This window comes from Balaenoptera physalus (assembly GCF_965194825.1).
Source record: "Balaenoptera physalus genome assembly, chromosome: X".
Classification (NCBI taxonomy): Eukaryota; Metazoa; Chordata; class Mammalia; order Artiodactyla; family Balaenopteridae; genus Balaenoptera; species Balaenoptera physalus.
The window spans coordinates 65,066,403-65,092,613 of record NC_138903.1 but is presented as its reverse complement, the minus strand read 5'-3'; the positions used below and the strand labels follow the sequence as shown (position 1 = coordinate 65,092,613).

At 37.7% G+C, this 26,211-nt stretch overlaps 1 protein-coding gene across 5 annotated transcripts in view; it reads left to right on the top strand.

Annotated features, from left to right (window-relative positions):
* Positions 1 to 26,211, top strand: part of LOC309653105 (uncharacterized protein) — a 62,134-nt gene that overhangs the window by 20,689 nt on the left and 15,234 nt on the right. For 3 of the 5 annotated variants that reach the window (XM_082447479.1, XM_082447478.1, XM_082447480.1), the window contains exons 5-7: positions 15,540 to 15,630; positions 16,722 to 16,816; positions 17,466 to 17,585. In XM_082447479.1, the coding sequence (XP_082303605.1) occupies positions 15,585 to 15,630; positions 16,722 to 16,816; positions 17,466 to 17,585 (261 nt within the window). In that variant the 5' untranslated portion in view covers positions 15,540 to 15,584. Of the gene's footprint in view, positions 1 to 15,539; positions 15,631 to 16,721; positions 16,817 to 17,465; positions 23,105 to 26,211 lie in introns of all 5 variants that reach the window. The other 2 variants (XM_082447477.1, XM_082447481.1) reach the window with 2 other exon arrangements.

The following is a 26,211-nucleotide window of genomic DNA, read 5'->3' as shown; positions in this document are numbered from 1 at the left end:
GTTCTTTTATTTTCAAGAAACGGACCTCTCTTGGGTCAGCCAGGCAATTTGGACCACCCATGGCTATGCATGGCCAGCCTCTAAGGTAGACAAAGGTTTCATAAGAGTCCAAATAAAGAAAATCCAGTATTTGAATAAGACAGTTAAAAAGTAAAGAAAATGAAATTCAGTTTCCTCTCTGAGGAAAATGGTTTGAGGATTGGAAACGGTTCCAAGATAGATGCAAGCAACAGGGGTTTGTATCATTCATCTAGTATGCCACCTTTAACATCTTTTTTTAAAATAAAAATTCTATATATTTAAGGTATACAACTTGATGATTTGATATACATAGTGAAATGATTACTATAGTCAACCATCAAACTAATTAACTTTCTTCTCACCTAGTTACCTATTTTTTTGTGATGAGAGTACCTGCAATCTATTCTCTTAGCAAATTTTCAGTATTCACTATAGTATTATTAACTGACCTTATGCCATATATCACATGTCTTCATTCCTCCTTTTCTCTGCTTTTTTGCCTTCCTCATTATCTACTCAAGCTTTAGTTTACTTCCTAGCTTTGTTTATATTCTGCTTCCTCATAAATTTTCAGTTATTCATCACTAAACCTTGCTTATTGCTCTGGTGTCCTTGACTGTATCTCATGTTTCCCAGCGCTGTCATTTAATATTCAGCTCCCTCTGCTATGGGCCTCACTCTTTTTGTATTTCACAAACTTTATTCCTCAATGCAAGGATTTAAATGGCTTAGCTCACCCCCTGCTGGGGTAGTCAGTTTCTGAGTCGTGCAATGACACAGCACTTAGGTAGTGTGTCCCACACCTGGTACATTCAGCTTTGGGTGACAGGACAGGTCATATTCTAAAATTCATTGCTCTCTCAGACTGCCTCATCTCCAGAACTATGAGTGAGACAGTTTACCTTAGATGAGACAGTGAGTGTAGCCACGATTTGATTCAGGTGTGTTTGTATTGCATTTCTACATCTTGACCACTAATCACATATGCCCCTCATCTCATTTTCTCATTTCTAAAGATGCTTCTGTTTATACTTTTCCAGCTCTTACTTAAGCAGAAATGTTGGAGAGTAACTAAGTCACGGCCAGATGCTATAGTCTGATGTCATGAGGCCACTTTAGAAATTTCCCTGCCAATTTTAGAAGCATCCACTTGTCTGATCTTCTTGGCCACTTCAGTTTTCTCTGTTGCGATTGTGCCACAAGTTACCTTCATTGGATGTGTGGTCCTGTGACAGTAACTTGGTTGCAGTTCCTGTAGGCCCTTAACCTTCTAGCCTGGGTTGTGGTGGGGTGTGTCTGTTCTCTGCCCCACCACCAAGTCATAACCAGGTCTAAATATTTTACTTCCTGCCAAAGTTCTGTTTATGTAGCCCAACTCTACATTATTTTCTAAATTACATAGGTTTTCTGGTTTCAATAAATAAGACACAGGATTAGCTCAAGAAATAGACATTTATCAAATAGATACACATAGTAAGATACACACAGTGAGGAAGATAGGATTTCATAGAAATCTTAAGAACAGTGTGGTATGGAATTGCATCTGTGGTGGCTCTAGGGCTTAAGCACATGTAGGCCTTTTCCATTGTGCTGTTGACTTGAATTAAATCAGTTATTTGTTCAGCTGTTCTCTTCATCTCTACTTTTTTTTTTCTTCCTCATGACTGGCTTTGCCACTACTTCAATGAGGCTTTCAGCTTCAGCTTTTACTGGTAATGACCTAGTTTTCATTGTTTCTACTCAAATTACAAAGAGTGAGAATCTAATTGGCCTAGTTTATCTTTACTTGTGCAGTGCTTTTTCATGCTTAGACATGCTGGCAATGTATGGATTGGTCCCGACAGTCGTGCTCATTGGAGAGGATGTAGTACTAGATAATGTGAAACAAAAGCTGGTCATTAAGGGCTGTGCTACAGCTGTGACAATAGATAGGGTGGTGATCTTTAGAAGGATGCGGGTGTACATTTGTAGGAACCTGAACACTGGACACATTTAGTCCAGTGGTTCTCAAGCTTGGGAACCTATGGTCTGATCCATGTTATTCCATGCCTGTTGGAATGGTAACTGAGCACCATGTCTAGCTATAAGAGAGATAAAATCATGCTTTCCAGGGTCAGCACCTCATGGTTATGTTGGAATTTGCACATCATTGTCAGAAGAGAAATAACTGCCAAACCCTGCTCTGCTTATTTTTTTGTTGTTGCTATAATACAACCACTACCAATAGCCTCAGTGCTTCACCTTAAGTGGCTGTATGTATCAGTCACAAAGGCAATTGTGTAATTAGTGGCTTTGCCACAACATAACCTGGACTTGTAAAAAAAACCTTGCATCCTGGTATCTGGAGGGGATTGTATATGATTTTCTACCCTACAGTCTTACCCTAACAATTCCAAATGTTTTATATTTCTCCTGGGGGTCTGTTTTCATGCAACTGTATTTCTGATACAAATTTCTATACAAAATTGGCTCTTTTGGTCTCAAGAAATGAAGAATCACTCAGCCTGCCTCATTAATAGGGGTTTATTTTATATAAATATGTTGAACAATGTGGAAAATGGGGCTATAATGGGAATCTAAATATAGGAACAATATTGAGTATGGGAACTGGATTTGAGCAGCTCTGGGCACCTTAACAGCAGGTATTTTTGGTTCATTACTCTTGTGCTACACCACTGACATCACTCAGCCACTGTGCATTTGCTGTTCCTTCTAGCTCAGTGGCTCTCTATCAGAGCTGTACATTAGAATCAACTGAGGAACTTTAAAAATAAACCAGGGTGAGATATTGTGATTTAATCGCCACAGGCATCAATATTTTTAAAGTTCCTTCATGCTTCTTTTGCTTTTATTTTTTTTTTTTGGCTGCACTGCATGTGGGATCTTAGTTCCCCGACCAGGGATCGAACCCGTGCCCCCTGCAGTGGAAGTGCAGAGTCTTAACCACTGGACTGCCAGGGAAGTCCTCCTTTGCTCTTAACTGGCTTCCCCAACCTTTATTTCTCTACCTGCCAGCTTCTGCTTACTTGTGATATTCATGGATTGTATTACCTCGTAAATTTGCCTTCTCTTGGTCTTAATGAGCTCCCTTAGAGAAGAGCCTATGGCATGACACCAAAATTAAAGTGTCTATTGCAAGGGTTGGCAAACATTTTCTGTAAAACTCCAGATAGCAAATATATGAGGCTTGTAGGCCACAGAGTCTCTGTTGCAACTATTCACTCAGGGAGTCAACCAGAGACAGTGAATGCAAGATCTGTCTGCAGCCAGATTTGACCCTTTGGCTGTAGTTTGCTGACCCCTGGTCTGTTCCTTCCTTGTTCATAGTAAAATTTCTTGTTTATTCTTTCTCAATATCTTCTTAGCTACTGTTCTCCAATTCATCATTAACTTGAATATAAGAATTACTTTGGGGACTTCCCTGGTGGCGCAGTGGTTAAGAATCTGCCTGCCAATGCAGGGGACACGGGTTCAAGGCCTAGTCCGGGAAGATCCCACATACCGCGGAGCAGCTAAGCCCGTGCGCCACAACTACTGAGCCTGCGCTCTAGAGCCCGCGAGCCCCAACTACTGAGTCCGTGTGTTACAACTACTGAAGCCCACGCGCCTAGAGCCCGTACTCCGCAACAAGAGAAGCCACCGCAATGAGAAGCCCGCGCACCACAACGAAGAGTAGCCCCTGCTCGGCGCAACTAGAGAAAGCCCGCACGCAGCAATGAAGACCCAATGCAGCCAAAAAAAAAAAAATTAATTAATTAAAAAATTAAAAAAACATTACTTTGTAAAATTCTACTTCATCTAAAAAAATTCATTTAGGGATATTTATCATAGTAGCATTTGATTTATAAATTCATTTGGTCAGAATTAACTTGCTTGTAACATTTCTTCTCCTCTTCTAGAGACATTTAGTCAAGTCTTTTTATGTCCTAATAATCATAATTTTCATCATGTAGATCCCCCCAGTATTTCTTATGTTACTCCTTAGGTATTTTATGCCATATGTAGCCACAATTTTCTATTAATTTTAATAACTTTATTTTTCCTAGCTTATTTCAAAATGGAAGTGCTATTTTTCCTGGTTATAAAGAGGTACTTATAATAAGCAATTCAAATAATACAAGGATATAAAGAGTGCAGTCAAGATAAACTATAATCCCATCATTCATCTAAAACCACTGTTAATGGTGTATAGACTTCAATGTTGGGCTGTCTTTGTTATTGAGCATTTATTTTATCTAAATGTGCCACCTGTTCATATTCTGTGCTGATTAAGCAATTTCATGATCACAATTCGGCTACAAGAAAAGCATATGCTCCTCATGTGGAAACAAGTATTCTGGTTACGTAGATGGGTATGTTTCTTGTAGTAAATTAAATTGGCATGTTGAAGATTATTTACCTCTCATTATATGTCAGCTATGGTGAATGCCCTTGTAATTTATCTTTGCACAGTTGACTCATCATTTCCTTACCAACCATAATTTTTAGTCACAGAAGCTGCAGTGAATGCTCTCAGGGCCCTTAAGCCTGGTTTGTTTCCATGGAAAAGAGCCTAACAAAAGACTGATAGTGTTGACATGTTCCTGGCAGCAGGCATGAGCATAAGTATGCATTTGAAGAAATATTAGAGAATATGATAAAAATCAGTGGTTACAGTTTGTTAGGAGAAACTCCCTCATTTTCTAATTTACCTAGAGAATTACTTTAGTCAGTTCAGAGATAGCAGCATGTATATGTTTTGTCTTGTTCCTGAGGCACAGTTGTTGGAAGTTGGCTACAATGGGCCGCCAAAGGATTTTTACACTCCTTGAATACATCCAACTAGGGAGAATTGCATGAAGTATTTGTAATTGAAAAGTGTGCGTGCCTGCTTTTAGTAGCCTGGAACTTGATAGAAATGTCATTAACTAAAGGTAGGATATAAAATATTTTAACTCAGAGTAACAGCTTAATATCTAAAAAGAACTTCTGCATCACTAAGAAGAAAAATTTCTTGCTGGGAACAAGTTTGGGAAATAAATGTAGTTTTTTTTTCTTTTTGGGGGTGTAAAGTGCCCTCTCCAAAAAAAAAACAACCTTGCCTAGTTCAGAAAATGCATTGTTTTGTTTAAAAACCAGCTTAACATTTTGTTCTAGGTCAGAAGTAGTTACTAAGTTGTAAGTTTTATGATAGTTGTAACCTCATTTATTGACAGTTCTAATCCAGTGATTTAAAAAATGTGACAGTAAGGATAATTATAACCAAAACCATCTAATTGTTATAATGTAAATATATATTATATTTAATTGTGGTTGTAAAAATGCATTTTGAAACTTCAAGGAAAACAAAGGTGGCCTATATGATTTGGCTACTTAATATCAAAAAATGGATGGTATGTGGGGGTGTCACTGGATCACAGGACTCAGCATATAGTTTTACTTAAGGCTAACATAGTAAGGATACATAGCCTTTCTAAAGTTAGCATAAAGAAAAAGACACATGTGGAGTTTGGAGAAGTCCCTGTGCAGGCTTCCATCTGCTTTCTCCTTCCCATGAGCATTCGCACAGAGCATCCCCTTGCAATAAAAATACAGCAGCACGTGTGCAATGTTTCTGCCAGGGAAACCTGTTAAGAGACTCAGCAACCAAGGCTTTTATTGTGGGCTGGTCATGTAGGCACTTTCTGCTTAGCACATACCAAGATATCAGACTTCCAGAAGGAAAGTAGGTATTCAACGTGATCCACATTATTTATATAAGCAATTTAGGCACAGTGAGCCGCCCTTATCAGTTAGGGAAAGTTTTCTATCAGTGCAGGGAACTGTTTACCAGTAAAGTTTCCTGATGCCAGCCAAGGGCCAACCTTGCAAGCAGGTCTTTATGAGGATAGTAGTCTTAGGCCTGCTATGTTAACTCTTTCCTGTGTACATGGGTTGAATGTATAATAATAGATCAAAATTATAGCATTCTATGATCACATTCAGGTCCTGCTTAAGGTGATAAGAGTGAGTTTAAATACATGATTTCTGTTCTGTTTGGGGCATGTAAAAAATTTTTGGGGAGCCTTTTAGGTTATGTCAAAGAGTGACTTAAGCTTAACTTGTAAAGTATTTTTAACAAAATCTTTGATATACTGGCTATTTTTTCCTTTTTTCCTCCTTACACTGTTGCAAATAGTTAACTGAGAGAAGTGTGTTAATTTAAAATTTTGGGTGTCATTCCTTCCCCACACATTAATTAGGAAATTGACCTTCAAGGAACCATTCTTTAAGAAAGAAGTCCAAGGTAATATTAAAGTTTTGTTCTACGGTTTCACATGAATTTAATTAAAAAACTGAAAGTTAGTTTAAAGTAACAGGCCTCTCCATTTGAGAAGATTTAAAAGCAGATTGATTGTACTATCTGGGCATAATTCGATTCAGGTAATACTATTTTTCTCCCTTATCAGAAATTGAAGAAATTGCTGTAACCCCTTTGATGCATTTTCCTGCATCAAAAGTAAAAATGTGGAAGTCTATTAAGACACCAAAATGTTCACATTGGTTATCTTTTGAGACAGGTTTACATAAGTAATTATTATTTCTTATGGGGTGTTTTGGTTTAATTGTTTTTCTTAGTGAAAATATACTATGTTGGAAAAAATAAATAGTTGGTAGGTTGACAGTGAGAGATTGATACTGTTATGACACCAGGTCTCTGACACCACCTGGCTTCAATTCAATTCTGATGCTAACTACCCCAGGTTAATACCAGATCCCACAAGTTAAGGGCAACATCTTCCTGAAGACTGCCTTCCCTTTAGTAAATCTTAGGGCAACCTATACTGACCAATCAGCTAAATTCAGGGATTCCTGTGACCATCTTGGGTTTGTTAATTTGCTAGAATAATTTCTAGAACTCCCTGAAAGTGCTATACTTATAATTACAGTTTTATTATAAAGGATACAACTCAGGAGCAGCCAAATGAAAAAGATACATAGGACAAAGTCTGGGAGGACCCTGGATAAGGAGCTTCCATTCTCTCACCCCTTGGACTCAGGATATGTCACCTTCCTGGCACATCAAAGTGTTCACCAACCAGGAAGCTCCTTGAGCTCTGGGTTTCTAGAGTTTTATTGGGGTTTTATCATTGGTCACTTGGTTAAGTTCAGTCTCCAGCCCCTCTCCTCTCTCTGAAGGTCTAGAGGATAGGGCTGAAAGTTCCAATCTTCTACTAATATGCTTGGTCTTTCTGGCAACTAAGCCCATCTTGAGTCACGTCGTTAGCATAAACTCAAGTATGCTCAAAATGGACTCCTTGTAAATAACAAAAGCACACTCCATCACACACGCTTTTGAGATCTGTGCTTCCAACAGAGGACAAAGACCAAATTCATATTATACATTTTTATATTTTATCTCTAGTTTTGTAAAGTGTTTTGTTATGAAGAGCGCAAATGATAGATCCAATGAGGGGATGATAATTTGCAAGGTTACAAGGGATCGTGAGCAGTAAGGGAGGTAAGAATTTTACTGGAAACCCACCAAAGGAACTGGTGAGTGGCTGTGCCTCTGGCATGGTAACTAGAAGGCCACCAGGAAATGGAGGCATCAGGAGAAACCCTTTATGGGTTTGTTTTTATTTATGGGCCATGTTCTGCTCTTTTTTTTTTTTTTTTTTGGTGGCTTGTGGGTGGGATCTTAGTTCCCCTACCAGGGATCAAACCCAGGCCCTCGGCAGTGAAAGCGTGGAGTCCTGACCACTGGACCGCCAGGGATTTCCCCTGTTCTGCATTTCTGCTCTATTATTACCTTACCTCTGATTGTTTTGTTCTTTCCTTTGACCTTTTACATCCTTCTCTACACTGGAGCTTCTGCTTACTCATAGTTTATGCTTCTGCATGAATCCTTAGAGATCCAGTTCTAGCTCTCACTTCGTTATGCATATTTAAAACTTGAGCGCATGTAAATTGTCAGCCTGTCGTCCTGACTGGCTCTTTCCTAGGCTAGGTTGGGAATTAACAGTAGTAGACTCAGAAGACTACTACTGCAGAGAAGTTTCACTTAGGAGCCAAGGGAAGAGAGGCTTATTACAATGGAAAGCACTTCTAAAACAACATTAAAATGTTTCTCTTTAAAGAGTGCTTAAAATATTAAGGATATCAATGCTTTTCCTAATACCAAAAGCAAAATTCTTAATATGGAAGATTGATAAATGTCATGATATAAAATTTAATCGAGTTTAATGTATTAAAGAATGTTTGACTTTGGATTTACTTTTAGAAAGGAATTCTAAATCTCAAGACTAAATCAGTATATTTGTTTATGTATTTTTTCTTATTCTGTCAAAATCTTGCAATCCTTAATTAATCTTTTTTTTTAAGTGGAAAGGATTTACTTTTTTCTCTCTCCCAATTGTTTGGTTATTCTATTTGTTAGTTAATCCATTCTTTGCTCACTGATTTGTAAAAACACCTTTATCTTTCTATGTCCTCAAACATAGAAGCCATAAAATGATTCATAAGCGCAGCTAACAAAATACCTCATGTCAAAAACACTAAATGAAGTCAAAAGAAAATGAGAAACTTGGAAAATATATGCAACATGTATTACTTAGTGCTAATCTCCATTAATGTATAAAAAGATTCTAAATAAAGAAAACCAAAAGACCACAGTTTAAAATGAGCAGTGGGCATGAACAGAGACAGTTCACAGAAAAACGACACTTAAACCTATGAAAGAATGCTCAAGCTCACTTATAAGAGAAATGCAAAACAAAACTACAGAGAAAGTTAATACTTGAGAACTTTACTGGAAGGACTATGGGAAAACTGACATTTATAGAATGTTTGTTAGAGTACAAAATAGTATAATACTTATGGAGGGCACTTTGGAGGTATTTATCAAAACTATAGTTGCCTTTATTCTTTGATCCAGTGATCCTGTATATCTGCACATGTGAAACAAATTGCATATGTAACATTGCAGACGGTTTTATAATAGTAAAAGATTGGAAACAGCCCAGGAGCCCATGAGTGTGGAATACTAGGTTACTGTAAAAACACATGAGGAAGCAGTCTCTGCAGTGATATATTGTTAAGTGAAAAAGTGAAATGTACAATGTTCACTTATGTTAAAAAAAAAAACAGATTATATAAAAGTGGTTACCTGTAGGTGTTGGGAGAATGGGGCAGGTGTATCCAGGGATGAGAGCAAGAATTTTCTATATATAATTTTTTATATAGAGAGGGGGAAGGTAGCAGAATTGATAGGTTTGGAAGGTTCTGGTGACAAGATACACCTTTAATTTTCACTGTAATGTTGTGTATATTGTGTATATTTCTAAGGTATATTGTGTTCGCTGATCTGTTGATTTCTTTTACATGCTGGTCTTTAAACTATGTTTTTAGTTTTTTTTTTTTGTTTTTTTTTAAATCTTTTTTTTTAACATCTTTATTGGAGTATAATTGCTTTACATTGGTGTGTTAGTTTCTGCTTTATAACAAAGTGAATCAGTTATATATATACATATGTTCCCATATCTCTTCCCTCTTGCATCTCCCTCCCTCCCACCCTCCCTATCCCACCCCTCTAGGTGGTCACAAAGCACTGAGCTGATCTCCCTGTGCTATGCGGCTGCTTCCCACTAGCTATCTATCTTACGTTTGGTAGTGTATATATGTCCATGCCACTCTCTCACTTTGTCACAGCTTACCCTTCCCCCTCTGTCATACAGAGTGAAGTAAGTCAGAAAGAGAAAAACAAATACCGTATGCTAACACATATATATGGAATCTAAGAAAAAAAAAAAAAGTCATGAAGAATCTAGGGGCAAGACGGGAATAAAGACACAGACCTACTAGAGAATGGACTTGAGGACAAACTGTTTTAATAAGAGGTTTTCTTTTTTTTAAAAAAAAAAGCTATGTTCACTCATTTTTCCTCTTGATAAGCTTTTTATTCAACTTGTACACATTAAATGCCTCCTGTACCATGCATGGATACTGTACATAATTTATACATGCAGTAGGTTCTAGGTTTTCTCTGGGAGATCAATAAGCTAGGGGAAGTATAATAGAGTTAAGTACAAGGTACGTAGGAAGGAAGGTTACCTAACAGTAGAGGTGATGATAGGAGGGGAGAGGAGGAGGACTTTGCAACATTGGATTTCAGGGGAATTTTATCACCAAAGTTGCACCCTAAGGCAGAACCCATATTTGGGGCCAAGTAACCAAGCTAACATTGGTAGATCTTGTTCTCTGAAGGACTTTTGGTATTTTTGCAGTGGACTTAACCACCATATATATCAATATATTGCCACCAAGGGGCTTAAATTCCAATTATTAGAGGTTCCAAGGGACCTACTTTTGTCCATTAGGTGTTCTTGCTAAAATTTTTGTAATTCTGGGTCAGGAATCATGTCAATCATAAATGCAGCCTTTTTCATGATGTCTTTAGATAAATTTTGTCATTTTTTAATTTCATGTTGTTGATCATCACCCATTCCTTTCTCTTGGAATCATGATACCTTGGCAGCCTGGCATAATTTCCAGTTTATTTTCACTTTGTAGAAACTTAAAAATCTGTTGAAGTAGTGTTAAGTGTCTGGCTTAAGTTCTGCTTGGGGGGTTCCTTTGACCCAGAATGTTCCCTCTGATGTTAGACCAAATATTGTGATCCAAGCCCAAGGGGTCAGTATATCTTATAGTAACTTTAGTGACTGATCTATAATTGGTAGTTTGATACTTTCGGCTCTGTTATTTTCTAGTTGAGAGATTACATGATATGTCTGTCAGTACCTGGGATTGAACAGTTGGTATATCATATTATACAAGCATTGCACCCTGGGTCTGAAATTACATTGTAATGTAGGGTGTAGATATATCTACTTCCAACAGGTTGTATGAACATCTTTAAAACCAGTGAATTTCTACCAAAGTCATGGAACTCAAAGGTATATTGTAGAATTTGTAGGAGTCTGCTAAGCATTAATACTTTCAACTCAGGTTAGGTTGAATATCATAAGGTGGCCTGCCATCTTGCATTGGTATGTTTCCCTATAATCCCTGATTGATTGGCAGCCTAGTGGCAATTTGGTTGTTGCTGCTGATAAGTAAGCTCTTTGCTGATATATACAGGGTTTGTGTCTTTGTAGACCAAGCATTTTTGTCCTTTTAGAATGCTGTGATTCCATCTCTTAAAACTGCCTGGCACTTAGTAGGTGCTCATTAAATGTTGAATAAACATTGGTATGAATATAATACCAGTATGTCTACAATACCATATGTGTCATCTCCTAAATGCAAACAGTGTGTTACATGTCATTTATATTTTTCTGTATCTTGTACACTTGTTTTGGGGTACTTGCACTAGTAATTCTGTATGATAATTTGAGTAAAGAGAATATGCACATTTAATAATTTGATTCATTAGGTTGCTAGATTGCCCTTTGAAAATGTTCCAGTTTTACTGTCACTCACAGATTATAATAGTTTTTTTTCAAAAAACAATGATACATGCAAATAGTAAATAGTTCAGTTTGTACTAAAGTGGATGTAGTTAAAAGTTGCCTTTCCACCCCTGGTTTCTAATCCTCAATCTTCCTTCTTCCCAGATACAAGTACTGTTACTGATTTTATGTGTAATTTTTCAGAGATAGTCTCTGCATATATAAGTTGATACTCTTGTTATAAAGTCAGCATATTGTAGAAACAATAGCCTGATAAAAATAGATCTGTGGACCAGTCTCTGACAGTGATATACTGTTTATCCTTGAACAACAGGGGTTTGAACTGCCAGGGCCCACTTATATACGAGTATTTAGTTTTTCAATAAATACGTTCTATACTACACAATCCCTGGTTGGTTGAATCCTTCAATGCGGAACCCCAGGTATGGAGGGCTGACTGTAAAGTTGTGTGTGGAGTTTTGACTGCGTGGGGGTGTCAGTACCCCTAACCCTAGCGGTATTCAAGGGTCAAGTGTATAAGCAAATAACCTAAATATAAACTTGGTGAGAAGAATCCAGGAGCAAATTCATGACTAGTATACAAGCAAGTAGTGTTCATGCCAGCCATGCAAGGATGATTCAATTTTAGGAAATCTGTGAATATAAGTACCACATGGTTAGGCCAGAGGAAAAAAACATCACATGAGCAGCCCTACAAGTTGAACTTTTTAGTATTTTTATAATATAATCAAAATCATTGTTCCATTTAGATCTTATTTTGATGTCAGTAGTCATATAATGATCTCACATTCTATTTTAAAAGGCTAGCCAGTTGCCCAGTACTATTTATTGAAAATTCATCTTTTGCTCACTCATTTAAAATTACATCTTGTCAAATACTAAATTTCATAATTTATTTGGGTCTGCTTCTGGACTCACTGGTGTGTGAGTCCATTAACTGTCTTTTCTGTGACAGTATGGAATTATTTTGATTGTGTAAGTATTATGTTACTATTTGCTGTGCCCACTTGCTGCCTGTCCATATTTAGATTCATTTATTTGACACCATTCCATATACTCTGAATTTCTTGGTTCTACATAATATTTGTGTCAATGACTGTTCATCATGGCTCTTGACTTTCCCACTTTAACAATTTACTAGAGTAGTCTCCATCTGAATTTTTTTCATTATTCTATTTTGTGTCAGTTCTACCCAGGGTTTTTGTTTTTCCCAGCTGCTTTTATACTTTTTTTTCCTGCCAGGTGTACCATAAAGATGTTGTATGGTGTATGTATATATACATGGGCTTTATAACAGGAAATTTTACATGTTAAAATTAATATGCAGGGTGATTTTAATCAGCGTACACATAACATAATAGAAGAGCTAAAGCAGAAAGAGTACTATAATATTTCATGATCTGTGCTTTCTTGCATGCCTATTGCTGCACATTGCTATTGTTCTTGGTTGAGATAGTCTTATCAAAGTAATATTTATGGTATGTTTCATGACTGCCATATTCATAGAGTCCTCTGTCTTGCCTTGTGTCTTTGCATGCCTTAAACAGGACCCCTTGTCATACACAAGTCATTCAATTTTATGTTCTAAAAATTATCAATTTTGGCACTTAACATGTGACTCTGGACTATACATCAGAATATTTGGCTGTTAGTTTGAAATTAAAATTTATGCATAATATAATTTATTTAACAGATTACTTTAAAGCCTTTTGTTCCTTTCACAAATAATGGTGAAGTGAAAACATGATCCATATTTCCTTGTGTGAGTATTTTTATATGATTTCTATATGATGGTATCTTTGCAAAAGTTGGTAAAAATATGAACAATTTTTATTAAAGTTCTTCTCAGTTGCCCATCCAGAAATGTTTTACTTAACCATTTTTATAGTTGCTTAATTAATTTTCTTCAAAATACAAGGCTGTGGATTGTTTAACCTGTATTTTAGCACAATATCACAAAACAGGTTATCCCCAAATTTTCCTTGCACATCAGGGGCCTCAACAAGGATATTATAAACTTGATTCAATTTCCTTTATTGAATTTGTAGTAAGTCTAATTTTTACTGCATGGAAAGATCAAAATGTGTGGTGACCTATTTATGGAGTAAAATTTGGGGGGAGGTGGATGTCATCATTCTTGTTATTTTTTTTTAAATAAACTTTTTGTTTTTAGAACAGTTTTTGGTGTACACAAAGTTACAAAGAGTTCTCATATATGCCCCACTCAGGGTCCCCTATATTAACATTTTATATCAGTTACTATGGTACATTTGTCACATTCCCTCTCTCCTTAACCCCTGGTAACCTCTAAGTATACTTTTGGTCTCTGAATTTGCCTATTATGGGTACCTCATATAATTGGAGCAGTATAATATTTGTCCTTTTGTGTGTGGTTTATTTTACTTAGCATATCTTCAAGGTTCATCAGTGTTGCATGTACCAGAACTTCATTGCTTTTTTTTAATGGCCAAATGATATTTTTCATTGTGTGTGTATATATATATCACACTTTATTTATGCATTCAGTTTGTTTATATGACATGTTTTGTTTTTATACAACATATATTAGTATATATTTGTTTATATATACACTTTGTTTATAAAACACATTTTGTTTACTGTCTAATGGATAGCCCTGCTCTACAACATGCATGTAATGTTTTTGGTTAATTGTTTCTACATTTTATTAAGCTAATTAAATTGCTCATAGTAAACTGTACAGTAGAGAATTATTTAACTCTTGCAATAAAAATCTTGAAATTGGCTCTGTAGTATTAAGATAAAACTTTGGTCTGCTGAAATTATTAGGCATCTATATTAATATCAGCACAGGCTATCCAAAAATTAACAAAAATATTTTCCTATTTTAGTTGAGATACCTGTGGCATCAGTGTCTATTTTCCTTGATTAAAATTGAACAGTAATACTAATTGGGTAAATAGTTTTATGTGATTTTAAATATATTTTTCTTTTAGCTATAATTTTTAATATAGGTCAGTATTTTGTGTAGAATTGCTATCTATTTCGTGAACATTTGCTCTTTCCTTTTCTCCTTATTCTCTTCATATTTTCTGAGGACGTTTAGTCAATTTCTTTAGGGAGGAATAAGTTCAAATCTATGTATCTATCACTCAAAGAATCATTTTCTTTCCCCCATTATACAATGTATTAAAAAATTATAAAAGGCATAGGTAGTCATTGTAAAAAATTGAAGTAAAAAAGCATAGCACAATTAAAAGAAGAATATCCAGAACCACTCAGATTTTTGGTACATTTCTTTTTAGTATATGTATGTATACTGATAACATTTTTAGGTGGCTCTTAAATTAACAAAAACATTTTCCTGTCTTTAAATATGAATACACACTAATCTCATTTGGACCATGATATTTTGGTATAACATCTACCTCTTTTTTAGACATTAGAATTATTTTAAGTGTTTTTAAAAATAAAATTTGAACATATCAGTACAGTTAACATACTTACAGAAACATCTTTGTGTATGTATCTCCCTGATAATTTCTTTTATTATAAACTTGTTAGAGACCCAATTATTTTTTGTTTGTTTTGCACCTCTTGATTAGCTGATGTGAAGACAGTCAAGTGTAAAGTAATTAGACCCACATTCAAGAAGCAAACGTTGTCCATACATCCCTACATCCCTTCACACTTAATTTAGTCTCACCTCTGACAGACATACTCATTCTGTGCCCTGCTGTCATCCACCATCCTTTGCCTTCCTCTTTCAGTCCTATGTTATGAGATGCCTCTGTTCCTTTCACTTTCACTAGTTGATAACACTTTTAATGGTTGAAAGATTATTTTAACCTTTCAATCTGTTTTCCTAGCACTTTCTACCAAATACAACTATTCCTTCTCATTTAAATACCTCTTAATCATATCTATTTGTTCTATTACAGACAGCAGTCGGTTTTATACAATATCCTTTTTCTTTTATAATAGTCTTTTGATAACAATAGTTCACATTAACTGAGCACATAGTAAGTGTTACACACTGTTCTGTGTGTGCTTTGACCCAGTTTTAATGGTCAGGAAGTAAATTCTAATATTATCCCTTGTTTTTTTCAGCTGCCGTAATTGAGGTCAGTTAAACTCAGTAACGTTGCTCCCCAAATGTCACAGAGCGACTCAAGCAGTTCATCCTCAGAGTCTCTGCTCTGTAGGTTCTCTCTCATTATCTTTATCAATGATGCTTTAGTTGGAGGTAAATTGAGGTCCTTTTCAATGTCCAGGGGTAACTGTACTCCTAGGAAGATCAGGAACTCTTTAAGATTTGCCCTTTTTTTTAAGTTTAAATGCTGGACCAGCAAAGTAGAGGCAATCAGAAGAGTATATAGGATAGGTGTGTTAGGATTAACTGGGGTACCTTTCTAATAGAACACCTGGATATGACACTTATCTCCACATCTGGTTTTCAAACACACAATGAACCATACAGAAAAGACCTTTAATAAAGGCCATTTCCTCCTAAGGTTGGTTCATTTTAGAGATAGCCAAACCTAGAATTGTTCTAATTACTTCTACTTGATGTAATAATCTCACCAACTCTGGTGTTAGTATCATTTTTATTACATTTCAAAGACAGGTATCAAACCAAGAGAAGTTCAAAACTCATCCAAGAATGGCCAGACAGTAAATTGTAGACTCCCTTTTTGAACTCATGTCTTATGATGGAAGAGCCTAAGCTCTTAATTGCCCCAGGATACTACAGTGTCATCTTTGGACTTTCTTAATTACCCTTGACCTCTCTGGTATTTCCTCTTGTGATGTCTCCATCCTAACAACCTTTATTATACACACGTTTTCATAATTTAACCACACTCCATGGAAGAAGCATTTTTTAAAAAAATTTTTATTGGAGTATAGTTGATTTACAGTGTTGTGTTAGTTTCAGGTGTACAGCAGAGTGACTCAATTATACATATGCATATATCCACTCTTTTTTAGATTTTCCATATAGGCCATTACAAGAGTATTGAGTAGAGTTCCCTGTGCTGTACAGTAGGTCCTTATTAGTTCTCTATTTTATATATAGTAGCGTGTATATGTCAATCCCAATCTCCCAATTTATCCCTCCCTCCCCCCACCCCAAAGAAGCACTTCAGAATGAGACTTGTTCCAAATTACTCAATTGATTTCCCAAGTAGAGATCTGCCTTTTGGTCCCTTTATCTGGCTACCCGGACAGAGAGACTCCTGGGAGCCAACCTGCTTTCAAGTCAACTGTTTTACCCCAGATGTTTCTGTCCAGGTTCAACTTTGGAAATTCAGGCTCCTCTACCTTCAGGTCTTCAGCCTCCATTTGACTTTCCATCTCGTCCACGGAGGATTGCTGAGTTAAGTCAGGTGAGCAATCATTCCATCTCATTATCTTTAATGTTGTTGGGACAAGGGCTGTCTTTCTGTCAGAGGGGGAAAGTATTATTCCTTTAAACTACAGAATAATTTATAAACTATAATGCATAGTCCAATTGGTTGGTTTAAAGAAAATCCATTAAAAACAGAGTCTTGCTGTGCCTAAACTGAATATCTCTGTCTGTGTTCCTATTGATTATTACCTACCATGGGCCTTGCAGATATGCTCTTCCCCACATCCTCTGATAAGTAAATTATAATTGGTGTTAATATCATGTACATTGTACAGATAATCAGAGTGTGAATTGGAGAGAAAATAATTTTAACAAGATCAGAATGCTTTTTAAGTTACAGTTTGAATTTGAAGGCTCCGTTTGTGGCGTTTTACATTCCAAGGAAAGCTTTGAATTGTTTGGGATTCAGTTAGCTCACATTTCTCAAAGGAAAAGAAGCATGGCTAACCTTCACACCTGTGAAAATTTCCCCATATTTGCTTGGGAACAGATGACCCGTATGCACTTATATATTTGTCTAAGGGATATATGTGGTTTCTCAGCAGTTAAACCTTCAATTCAACTGAAGTGCAGTTAGCCTTCCCCAACAGGACAGTTTTTTCTCAATAAGTTTTCTTTTTTAATAGGAAAGAAAACGGCCGTGCACAGAGGGAGAACTGATCACCGTCTGTTCTTCAAAGACACTTCTGTGGCAGTGGTTGGGGCTACTAGTGCTCACTGCCCTGACAGAGACCTGCTTCGACAGGGTAGGAGGAGGGTGGGCTTTGGGTGTCAGACCTGCATCTCCACTGTTAACTACAGCCCTTTTGAAAGTCAGGCTTTACTCCTTTTCCAGGGACTCCTTTGGGATTGAGAAGCTTTCTTTCTATTTATTGGCCTTCAGCCTTGACTTGGCCTTGAAGTTTCTGAATTTCTAGGTCACAAGTTTTTTCAGGTTGAAGTTAAATATACTTAATTCACGTACGTGTGAGTCACTTCAGTTGTAATGTGCTTAAGTCCTTAGACCAGGCACAGTTTCTTACCTGGCCACATGGCCCTAGTGAGAATAGCATCCCTGTGTCAGGGCTGAAGCAGCAAAGCAAAGTGACTGATAGACCCAGATTGCTTTAGCCCAGATTTAGAAGCAACTAACATTTATTGGGTAATTCCTGTGTGTTAGACACTGTTCCTGTATTAAAGCATTTAATACAGTAACCCTTTCCTTTAGGTGCTGTGAGTAGTCTTACCCAAATTTTACAGATGGGATAATTACAGCTTACACAGTCTAGATGACCTGTCAAGGGTCACACAGCAAGTCATTTGCAAAGCAGGGATTTGTACCCAGGTGATCATACTGCAGGGTCTACTCTCTTAGCCCCTACATTCAAGGCCCCTCATAGATTGCTGTTTCACTCTCCTTCCCTGGCATGTGCAGTTATTCCTTCTTGCCCCCTTTCATTTATCTGAGTCTAATACTTTCTTTTTTTTTTTTAAATCGTCCTTCTCACCTCCACCTTCTCCAACCCTTCATATTCAGAGTTTAACCACCTGGCTGGGAAAGCTGGCAGGCTTATACAATAAATAAATCCTCATAAAATTCTCAGCAAAGCAGATGGGGGTGAGTGTGGGGTCATTTATCCTTCTTTTGGAATATAAATGGGGTATGGGGTGTAGGAATCATGGTCTCTGGGCATCATTGTCTCCTGGGAGCTCGGGAGCATCAGTGATTCAGCTATAGTGGTGTGCTGGCTTTTTGGAGTCCGTGTTGAGCCAGACAAGTGAGGGGCTTTGTGGAGTCACTGAAGAATGAGTTAGTGCCCCTTGGTGCCTCTTGGTGTCTTTCATTTGTCTCATTTTAAGACTTCTCCTTTTACCTTTAAAATGGTGGTTGTGTGTGGTGGGCTTACTTGTTGAAGGCTTCTGTTTTTAGACTCTAGCTTATTCTCTGTGCCTTACCTCCCTGCTTCTGCCTATGAGGCTTTAACCCCAGGTGACTGAGCTAGTTTGGTAGCAGCTTGGCTGTTAAGTAAATGAGTGTTCACAACAGGAGGAATTTTGAACTGACCTACTAAGAGGGTGAGCAGGGCAATTTAGGGAGTCCTTTGTAGATTTTCCCCCATTAATCTTTAGCCTTGTACCATATCACTAGTGAGCTCTCATTTCACAGTGCCTATGAGTTAGTTTAGTCTGTCTAGGAAGTCACTTATTTTACCCTGGCCCCCAAGGAATGCCAAATATCAGGAACTGTAATCACTTACACTTACCCTGCTGTTGGATGCCTAATGTCCCCTCACACCAAACTGTAACATAGCTTGGGGCAGAATCTGGGAGGTGCCTTTAGGTCCAAGGAGCAGGGTGGTAGGATGAAGACTCACTTGGCATTATTAGACTTTGCCATGGTTGACAACCTGCTGCTGCATCAGAAGAACTGGTGCATCTCAGAAGATGTTTGAGATTGAGTTCTTTGGGGCCACTGCTAACACCAGAGCTGTCCTGGGGTGGACAGTGCCCCTCCCCAGCCTCAAGGAAAGGGGTGCGTGGTTAAGAGAGGGAATACAAATCCATATTCTATAGAGTATTAGAGCTGAATAGACTAATTGCCTGATGAGGCCCTATCAGTTTCTGTGTGTGAACACTGAGATCCATGGGTTGGGTGTGGGTGGCTTGTCTGGCCCAGGATAGATTGAAAACTCAAGCAAACTGCATGAGCCCTTCTAGTACTTTTGCTTTTGGTATTTAAGGGATTTTAGAGTCTTGGCTTCTCATCTATTAAGAAACAATTAAGAGGGAAATAGGGAGTAAGGTGTGGGATAGTCAGCATTTCCTGTCATACAAGTTGATGCTATTAGGAGTTCTGTTTGAGAGTTATTAGGTAAGGGAGATAGGTAGGGGTGAGGGCCTGAGGGCTTGGGACAAGAAGGGAAGAAGGGAAGGGATGGAAGATCCATCTGGAATCGGTTTCAAAGAAGAAAGACTGCATAGTGCTTTGAAGAAATCAAGCATCAGTCCAAGAAGACCTGTGATCTCAGCAGCTATCTTCACATCACCCCATCTCCTTGGCAGGGCTCAGCCTCACCTCTTCCCCCTTAATGCCCATCCTGGTTCTGTGTGTTTTGGGGCCCAGCGATTGTTTATGCTCTGGGTGAGCTCAAGCACTGGGAGAGGGACCACTTGTGGCTGTCATTTAGGCCACGAAAGCAGCAGGGAAGGGATGGTTTCCTGTGGAATGGGGATGTGGTGTCAAGCTGATGAGCAGCAGAGGAGGTATTTGGGGCAGCATGGAGGGAAGGATGCATATCCTGTAGGAATCAGGGGACACAGGTTTTTGTCACCTATCAAGTGCCCTCAGTCGGGGATGGCTGCAGCTCTATTACACAACCCTATCAAGCAGGCACTGTAGTTATTAGCAGTGACTTTGAAAATTATTCTTTTGCCTCTTCTCTCTTTCACTCCCAAGCTGCTCAATATGTTGAAAATGGAGTCAGGGACCATCGTCTTTATATAGAAAGTTCCAACTTGAGATGCCTTTATTATTACATCCAAGAATCCTCTCCACTCTTTCCCTGGCTTCTCATGCCTGTGGGATTGATGGGCCAGCCTGTGTCCTACCAGTGTTTCCTGAGTATTTATCACTGTTCAATTTGGGGGTTAATGGGAGAGGGATGGGGGGACTACGATGGGTAATCGAGTGTGTTAAGATCTTAAAGATTTTCTGTGGATTTCGACATGCCTCAAAGAATCTTCCTGTCCGGTAAGTACAGGATAGTTGAGCAACATACATAACTACAGACATTAGATTGTAGGCCATCTGATTCAGTAATTTGACTTGAAGCACTTCCTAGTTTGCATGTTTTACACTTGAGGATAAGGTTAAGAGAAGTTAACCTGTTGGGAAGTTTTAGTTGCTACTGGAACTATGTTCACTTAATACAGGAAGCCAGTATTCTTCAAAGATGAGAGTTCCTCTATAGGACAATAGGAAGAACACGCAACATTTGTTCCCCAGGGAATAGTACACCATGGTAGACAAGGTTCTGGGTCCCCTGAGGGGTCTCCAATCATAGTATTGCTGAAATTCCAGCTGTCCTTTAGGATGGGATGTCTTTGGCTTAGCTGTACTTTTTACTGGCTTCTGCTTATCAGGGCCAGAAGGCTGTCCAGACAGATGCTGCTATGATGAACTCTTGGTGTTCATCTCAGGAACTCACTGCCCTTACAGCCTTTTAACTAAGTGCAGTAGTTCAGCATGTACTCTAGAGTTAGGAGGTCTTAGATGAAACTCCAAAATAAAAGATTTAAGAAATCCCATACCTTATGTTAGGACCAGAGCACGTGTTCAAGGATGTAGTGAGATGGTTTTTAACCAGAAGGATGGTTGCGGGTATTGACCTCAAGAATAATCTGGAACAGATTTGCAATGAAGAGAACAAAGATTACCCCTGCTTTCATCGGGAGGAGGAATGAGCCTGATGCCTTTTGTTTGTGGTATACTTAGCCCGTAGAGCTTTGTGATGCCTACATTGATACAGGTAATCTTTGATCACTGCCAGAATGGCCAGTGCACTTTGCATTTATTACCCTGTATTGAGTTACCCATCCTTTGGATGAGTTGCTATCTGTGCTTAGTTTCTGAGCTTCCTTTGCACTTCCTGATTCACATCTCAAACGCATATTAAGAGCAGTCAAGAAAGGAAAGATTTTGTTTATTTCAACCTTTAAAAGTGACATACTGGCAGAGATGGGAATACAACCAGCTTCTGAATCATCAGTTTCAGATTCCAGCACAAAAAGATTAGCATTTTTAAGTGAAAAGGATATGGTTTTATACTTGTGGGAACTACAAACTGGGCATGCTTTCCACAAGAGGGGGGGAATAAATACTTTTTAATGTGTCCTTGGAGTATGGGTGGGACTCATGAATATACTTCCCTGCTTGGCTGTTTTATTGATTTGAAGGAGTCCCATGCGGCGGCACCAAAGATCTCATCGTTGGAAGTTAAGGTTAGTTCACCTTTGCTGCTCCCTCTCTACATTGCACTGGAGTGTGTGAACTAGAAATGTAGGTCTCCTTATAGTTTGTCCTAGACCCCATCCATACAAAGGCCCTTTTCTAGAACCTCTCAGCATATTGTGAAGTGCCTCGCATCATGCACCCCCAGTACTAAGAAGAAATCAGAATTGCCTAATGACAGCATTGGTCAAAGTGTCCCTGAAAGTGAACTAGGAGGCAAAACTTCAGATGGGAGTTTGCCATCGCTGTCAGCAAATATGCAACAATCTTTTAGGTGGTGAAATTCTTTAATGCCTAGTTAGTAATAGTGCCTATCTTCAACGAACTTGCCATCTGAAAATATTCTAATATAATTTTGTCACCCGTAGTGCCCCCCTGCTCTTTGGGAATCATGTTTGCAATAGATTCGCCACTCATTGGCTTTAAGGGCAGTTTTCCTGTAAGCGGACAAGAAGCTGTTGTATACTGCTAGCACTTTTTGTCCTAGCCACCTGGGGTTCTGCGACTTTGTGGTCCTCAACTATCCCCTGATGGCCTGGGTTGTATTTTCCCAGATAATCTCTGTTAATACTATTAGTAGACATTACTATTCCTTTCAAGCATTCTACTGCCTAGGACATATTACTTGAATTTTCATTAAGGTTATTCGGACAATTCCCTACATTGGTAGTGCAGGTGAGCTTTCTTAGTTTTTCAAGAAATGCCTTTAAAATATTTGGTTCTTTGAAAGCATATAAGTGCCTAACTCCTTTTCTAGTTGTCTGTCTCCTAAGTGTGCTCCTGTAGGCTGCTTTGTTGCATTATAGACAGCCACTGCTGGAGAATTGGCTGTCCTGAGACAGGATAAACGTCTTAGACACGGTGCTACTCTCTTTTTCTAGTTTAATTGATTCTTCAGATGGAATGTAACACTCAATTGGCAGCTTAAGCTCAGCAAATCTTCCCATGATATGGTTGTAATGAACTTCCAATTTTGGTTTTTCTATGGACAAATTAGCAAGAAAATCAAATGTAATTGCATGACTTATCCTTTGGAAATCTCTGCTGCAGAGCACTGTGTTCCAAAGTTTAGACCTAGTAAAAATTTTAGTAAAATTTTGCTGCTTATTGAAAAACTCATTGTATCTTAAGGTCCTTTATTTCTAGTAACTATATATTCATGCTTACGTGTATGATAAACCAGTCACTGTTTTTTAGGTGCAATGTTAATTTACCTGGGCTGCTTCCATCTTGTGCAAACCGGCAATGCAATCAAGTTGTCCAATAAAGTCACAGGTTTGGCATCCGTCTTTGAAATATTGAGCCACTAATTGGAATTTGTAGTGCAATAATGTAGCCATTTGCTATTGGATGTCAGTTTTCTATGGGAAGTTTGGTCTTGTCATCACTTTATGGCAGATAATACTGCAAACCTGGATAGCTATAGTTTTCCATATTTGTGTCTTTACATTAAGTAGCGTTACTACTGTCATATACCTATAACGTCAGTCACCTACTTTTTATTCGTTGACGCTGCCAGAGGCTTGCAATGGAGTTCCCCAGTTGTCCACTCTGCTTTGCCTCTGCAGAGGTGACATTACAAGTCAACATCTCAGGGTCTCTTCCAGTTGCATTGCATTAGGATCCCTTGATTCTGTACCAATACAATAAGGCTTTTAAAAAAAGAAAGTTTGCTAGGTATCCTTAGGTGCCTATTTACTTTTTTAGGGAGTCAATTTTGTCTGAATATTTGGCAACGTTAAGTAAGATCCCACTGCCAATCATATCTTTCACGAGCCTTGACAAATTTGGTGCTGTGTTTTGGGCAAAAGACCCATTACCGTGGATCTTATGTATATTTCATTTGTCTTTACAGTGTTGTCTTTTATAAGCTATTAGATGAATTTTAAGAAAATACTCTTAGTAATGCGCTGCTTGCAGCCTTGGGAACCAGCAAGTCAGTAATAAAGGCATTTGGTGGCGAAACATTTTTAATGAAACTGTATGTCTGCCCTTGGTCCTTTATGCTGAACGTTTCATGAACGTATGTGATTTATCACCATTATCATTTGCAAATAATTTTACAATTACCGCTCTCTCTAACGCACTGATAGCATATGTTTATCTGGGCATATTTCTAAATGTTAGATTTGGCACTGTCTCAGAGTTAGGTGATGCTCTGTACTAAATTTACCCACACTGCTATTTAACAGGTGACAAGCTTGCATTCAAAGTTTGGTTCTTGACAGGCCAAAGTATACGTAGGTAAATTTAGTCGTAAATATATGCGTCATTCTCTGGGCTCCAATATTTTATGGCCATTGTTTCATTACTAATTCCACTGCCTATTAAATCTGAGGTAATAGTGTGGCGTTTTCATAGGTTGTAATGGGTGTTTTCACATTTGTAACTGAACTGTAGAGAAGTTGGAGCTAATCCGAACTTGTATCCAATTGGTACATGCATCATTACCCTTTGAGAATTTAGATGGTTTGATGTTCATGTGAATGTAGGAAATTAGTGTCATCAGCAGTGCAGTTTAATACCTCTGCTACATAATCAAATATTGAGATTGGTAGGAATTTGGCGCCATCTTGTGGATACAAGATAACCACTATGTTAGCTTTTATGTTGTACCTCATTTGTCCACAGGGCAGCACCCTTTGCGAAATCACTGCAGATCAGAAATGGCTCCCCAATTTTCCAGTAACATTACAATCTGGTTCCTCCATTTTGAGTCACTAATATATTTCAGGGTTGCTGTTGAGTGTCTTTTATTGTTAGACATTTAAATACTTTTAAAGAGTAATAGGGTTTTAAGGCCCAATAGTTTGTGTTTTGGTTGTTAAAGGTATTAATAAGGCTATTTACTGGTACATTTAGTGTCTTATTCAACCATTTACAGTATACCTCCAAAGTTTGTGCATTTCTGAGAACAATTAGCAATGATTGTGGAAATTTTCCACAGCTTGTATTAGTGGTATTGGTTGCATATTTCCCTTCAGGGATTATTACTCTAAATGTAAATGCTCCAGTGATGGTAAGACAACAATAATGTTGTAAGGTTTTTGAGGCCATTGAGATTGTCAACTATTGTAGGTTATATATGGCATGTATATCATCTATAGTGTGATTTTCTTGTTTATAGATCACTTTGATCATGCGATATGTTAAGTAGTAGTCTTGCCAATTACTGTAGATCCTCCATAACATGATAGGAGTGAGGTTTTCACTCATAAAAACTCCAAGAAAAGTTCATCCAGATTTTGCATAGTTTAGTGGACAAAGAGGAAACATAACAGAAATTGTGTTACTCAATTTACCCATAATATGATGCCTTTTGGATATGTTAGGTTCATCACTCTCACAGAAATTTGGTCTCTTCAGTCTCTTCCAGAAATGGAAGTTTGTTAATGGAAACTTCCATTAACATCACAGTCTAATAGTACTAAAGAGCAAAAAATATTTTAGTGTTGATAAAAGCTGTTTATTTGCTTGTAATATTAACTTTATCTCCACATTCACTGAGGTGTGTGACATTCTTAAAGTAGGTCAGTGTAATTATTACGTATATTACAGTGGCTGTTTTTCTTTAATTTTAGGTGTCTTGCCTCCAAATTTATGGAGGGTTTTGTGCCCCTTGTCAGGAAATATTTCAAGGTTTGTTGCCACCTTGTGGACACAAAGTTTTTTTTCCCCCCAAGACTCTAGTACTGCATTAGTCCACAATGTGTCGCCCTTTTGAGTGATATTGCACTGCTTGCATCACAAGTATGGTTCTGATTGAGAGTACAGTAACCTGATGACTGTGTAGTGAGCCAAAAATACATTTGAGGAATTTCAAGGGTGTTTGTTTCATTTCTTGATTTTGCCCAGTTACAGGTTCTGGCTTATAAAATTTGACATTGGTGTTTGTGTGCAGTATAGTGTAGTGCTGATGTACAGTTGGTTAAATTCAGTATTCCTACTTATTAGCTTTGATCTGGTTTATCACTAGCAATTTAAAAATTTCACTAGCAAGTTAAAAACACATGGATGATGTCTTTATATCAGATAACAAGGACCGTGTTTCTCCTAAAACCAGTTGACCTCACTGGAGTACATTACTCCATATATGAAAAAATGCCTGAGGGAGTTTATTGTTAAAGACTTAATGTGCTATTCCGAAATTTCCAAGTGTTGTTATTTGATATACTTTTATTGTACTATTGTTGCAGTAATTTCAGCTGACTTTTGTCAAACATAACATTGCCCTAGTAAGCACATGCCCTGTGATAATCTGATATGGATACCAAAAAGCATAGTATGTGTTAATGTATTACTGGTTATAATTGTGCTCTGTTTTCCAAATTATTTTAAAAATTATCTAGCATGCATATGTATAATGCAGTGATGAGTGGTGG